A 4,687-nucleotide genomic window follows, 5' to 3' on the forward strand; every position below is an offset into this window, starting at 1 on the left:
GAGACAGGGTTTCTCTGTGTAGCCCTGGCTGTCCTGGAACTCACTTTGTAGACCAGGCTGGCCTCGAACTCAGAAATCTGCCTGCCTATGCCTCCAAAGTGCTGGGATTAAAGGCATGTGCCACCACGCTCAGCTTCCACCTTGCTTTTTGAGACAAGATCTTTCACTGGTCCAGAACTCACCAATTCATTTAGGTTGGCTGAATAGAGAGCCCCGGGGATCTGGCTATTTCTGTCTCCCAGTGTCAGGATTACAAGTGTGCCCCCATCATGCCCAACTTTCTGAAATGGGTTTTGGAGCTCAAACTCAGCTCTTCATACTTGTATAGCAAGCACTTTATCAATGGAGCGATCTCCCATTCATTCATTCATTCATTCATTCATTCATCCTCTCATTCATTCCTCTCCTGTTTACCCTGAGCCATCTGGACATACTCCTACATAGAGAGATCCAGGCTCAGTTCCAGCCCTTGTTCTTGCTCCTGATACCATTACCAAGTCCACCCTTGGTGCTCCCTGAAACTCTAAGGAGTTGGAAGTGCTTAGCCAGCACATACTCAGTCTCTCCTCTGGGTCCCTGCACACACCCAGGGTTAGAAAAGACCAATAGCAAACTGAATTTGAGTTGCCCCTTTTGCTTTATTAGAATATCACATACGTTGTAATAAATATTAACTTACTGAATCCATCATAAATAATATGAACATCTTACAGAATTAAATAAAAGCATACATCTGTTTTTCCTGGAGTAAACTGGGGGAGGCTTCTCCAGTGACCCTGATACCTGAATAACATCCTAACCATTTGATGCTTTCTGTTGGCATGGGGTAGTAAGGTTGCGGTATTTACTTTGCTTCTTAAGTTCAGTTACACGGAGAAGTAAGGCCCAGCATGTGGCTGGCTCTCATTCACACTGCAAGGAGATGTCCCTTTTCTTTTCCAAAATCCAGCTGCTCCAGGCACAGAGGCACAGTCATGGCACAGTCTGATTCATACATAGGACATAAGAAAAGTCAACCTTCTCTCTCCCCATGAAATAGAAGTGGGCTTACTAGAGTTTGGGGAGAGTAGCAGGGAGTTGAGGAGAGATTGACTAGTGGGTATTAAATTGAAGTTAGATAGGAGCAGGAAGCCCCGGTGTGGCATCCCTCAGCAAGAGAGTCATTAAGTATCATCTATCTAAAAGGGTTAGGAGAAAGGATGCTGAGGTTGGGTATGTGATCCTCCTGCGTCCATCTGGGCCAAGAGTTCAAGGTCACCCTTGTTACACACTGAGTTCAAAGTCAGCCTGGAATACTTGAGAACCTGATGCAAAGAAGAGGATGAGGGGTAGGGAGTATAACTCAGTTGGTAACATGCACAAAGCCCTGGGTTCCATCTCCAGCACTTCATGAACTAGTGGCAATGGTGCATGTCTGTAACCTCAGCCTTCAGGAAGAGGAGGCAGGAGGATCAGAAATTCAAGGTTATCCTTGGCTACATTACCAGTTTGAGGCCAGCCTGTGCTACAGGAATTTCTGTTATGCGTATACAAAAAGGTTAAACACTTTGCATATATGGACAAAGATAGGTTTAACTTGACTACAGGACATAAATATGAATGGAAACAGCATTGCATTGGTATCCCTTGCATTTGCACAGTTTTGTGGGGTTTTTGCATCTGTTGACAATTTAACTTAAAATGTGAAGTCCTGTCGCCATGCAGCAGCTCAGCCTCAGCCTTCCATTGCCCACTCCGTACTCATCACACCAAGGAACTCTTGCAGGTAATCCAGGAACTGCCTCGTCCTCCGTCTCTCCTCGCCACACTTCTCCTGTGAAAAGAACAGACTGTCAGGTCGGCTCCTGGAGAACCAACTGCAGCCGGACTCACAGGGTCCCTGGGGAACTTACTTTTTGGCGGTCAATGTATTTCTTTATTAATGACAAGTTTTGGAATAGCATTTCCACAGTACCCCCGCGGACAGTTTGATTCTTCAGTATGTCTAGCCCCTGAAAGATGTCTCCAATGCATAGCTGGTGCTGAAAGAAGAAGATTATCAAGAAGCAAATAGATCAGACTGCCCACAATGTACACATATTTCGAATTATCATGCCATATGCAATAAATACATGCAATTTAAATGCATCGATAAAAAAAACCAGACAATCCAAGACGTGATGGTGCTTATCTGTAATCCCAGCATCCAGGAAGCTGAGGTAAGAGGACCAAGAGTTGAAGGCCAGCCTCTGATAGATAGAGTTTGAGGCCAGCTAGTGCTACATGAGATCATTTCAAAAAAAATGAAAACCAAAGTTAGGATTGGGCCTGGGGAGATGGCTCAATGGTTAAGATCACTGAGTCCGGGCTGGTGAGATGGCTCAGTGGGTAAGAGCACCCGACTGCTCTTCCGAAGGTCCAGAGTTCAAATCCCAGCAACCACATGGTGGCTCACAACCATCCACAACGAGATCTGGCGCCCTCTTCTGGAGTGTCTGAAGACAGCTACAGTGTACTTATATATAATAAATAAATCTTTAAAAAAAAAAAAGATCACTGAGTCCTCTTCCAGAGGACCTGGCTTCAGTTCCCAGCATCCATATGATGGCTCACATCTGCAGCTCCAGCCCCAGGTGATCTGATGCCCTTCTTTTAGCCTTCAGGAACACCAGACACATAGACACATACGTGGAGCACATACATATATATATGCAGGCAAAATACTCATACACATAAAATAAAAATAAACAAAAGGAATATATAGCCTTAAACTCTTAATACTTTCAGAAAGGTATTAGAGTGGGCGGGCTCTGGAATTCAGTGGTAGAGTGCCAACTTCACACACTGAACGCCCTGGGCTTGATCCTCAGCAGTAAAAAATAAGACAAGGAAAACAAAGAGAGGCACTAGGATGAAGAGAGCCATGGACAGAGCCAAAGGGAGCCCAGCAGGACTTCTCGCCATGCAAAGAATTTGTGAGGCTGTGAGATGCCTGACTGACAGCTCCAGCTGGCCACTTACATAACAGATCTAGCTCAAAGCCATTCCTAATATTAATTGGCTGGTGGGTTTTGTGTGTCTCATAGCCCAGGCTGGCCTCTAGCTCAAAAAATGTAGCTGAGGATGACCTTGAACCTATGATCTTCCCACCTCCATTTCACCATCATGAGATTACAGTCAGGTACTTCCATATTTAGTTTATGGGGTGCTAAGGGTCAACCCAGCATATTAGGCCATCTATCAACAGAGCTTATATCTCCAGCCCTCTAATGTTTTTGTTTATTTATTTATTGGATTTACTTTTGATACATACAGGGCAATGTATCTAAGCTGGCCCTAGACTCAGACTACCCCTGCCTTTGGCTCCCAAGTACTGGGATTACATAATTTGCCACTCTCATATTCTTTTTATTTATAAGCACAAACTTTCATATCTACCTACATAAACTTTCTTTTCCAAGAAAGTCAAACAGTTTAACTGAAACCGAATGCTTTGCTGGGTGTGGTGGCACAGGCCTGTGTCCCAGCTGCTCTATCAAGGCAAGAGAATCACTTGAACCCAGGAGCTTGAGACCTAGTGAGGTCCTCACCCCAGACACACACAACACCAGAAAGCTAAATGCAGATGACTTATAGCTTAGTATGCGAAGCTGACTTATTCATGCAAGCACGGCAGTAAAGGATAACTTACATTTTTATGAGTAGGGACAGGAAGCCTCATCGTCTGCAAAGGAAAGAATATAGGGTCATCCTAAAGAGAGTCTGCAATGCTTGCTGGTGATAGGGTTATCACCTGTGCATTAACACTAACACATTCATAATTGCACTATTTTTTTTTAGTATAGAATAGAGCTTATTTAGGGCATGGAGAGGGGAGTTGAGAGGGTAGTAGAGATAGAAAAAAAGCAGAGAGAGAGAAAGAGACAGAGAGAGAGGGAGAGAGAGAAAGAGAGGGGGGAAGAGGGAGAGGGAGAGAGAGAGGGAAAGGGAGAGGGAAAGGGAGAGGGAGAGGGAGAGGGAAAGGGAGAGGGAAAGGGAGAGGGAGAGGGAAAGAAAGTAGAGAAGTAGAGATGTGGGCCATGAGCACATGTGGGGGCGGTAGAATGGGGAGAGAGCGGGACAAGAGGACAGAACGGGAGCAAGAAGGCAAGAGAACAAGCCATAATTGCACTATTTAAAGCAGATCTTTATGTTTAGAAATGAATTGCCACAAATGGTTTGGTTTTTGTTTTGAAAAAAATTATTTTGAATCAGGGTCTTGCTTTAGCTTTGGCTGGCCTGTAACTGGCCATGTAGACAAGTCTGGCCTTGAACTCACAGAGATCCACCTGACCCTGCCTCCCAAGTTCTGGGATTAAAGGCCAAACGCAGCTACTTATGCATTCTGAAGAACCATAGCATCAGGCAAGGTAATGTGTCTGCAATCCTAGTATTTGGGAGCCATAGGTAAGGCGATCTAGTAGGGGTTAGGACAGCCTAGCCGACATAGCAAGTTTGAGGCCAGTCAGAGTGGTATAGCAAGGTCCTGATCTTAAAAACAAAGCTGAAGGAATAAGTTATACTTTACCTCGTTGCTTGTCAACAGAGCTCGGTGAGCGGACAGCTGTGTCAAGGTCTCTTTCACCACTGTGCTCATGGGAATCTCCATGGCAGTGGCCCAGACACAGCTGAGAGTCAGAACGCTCAAGTGCAGAAGCATTCTCCTCAT

The 4,687-nt window shown here is 45.1% G+C and overlaps 1 protein-coding gene across 1 annotated transcript; it reads right to left on the reverse strand.

The window, feature by feature from the left end:
- Positions 1-659: 659 nt before the first annotated feature.
- Il5 (interleukin 5) lies at positions 660-4,687 on the reverse strand. Its single transcript, XM_021178377.2, has 4 exons — positions 4,547-4,687; positions 3,671-3,703; positions 1,893-2,021; positions 660-1,813 (listed from the first exon to the last, which is right to left on the reverse strand). The coding sequence occupies exons 1-4, from the start codon at positions 4,685-4,687 to the stop codon at positions 1,715-1,717; spliced, it is 402 nt and encodes a 133-aa protein (XP_021034036.1). The 3' UTR covers positions 660-1,714.

The sequence above is a fragment of the Mus caroli genome, unplaced genomic scaffold, assembly GCF_978045245.1.
Source record: "Mus caroli unplaced genomic scaffold, Mus_caroli_1 scaffold_13, whole genome shotgun sequence".
NCBI classification, from domain to species: Eukaryota; Metazoa; Chordata; class Mammalia; order Rodentia; family Muridae; genus Mus; species Mus caroli.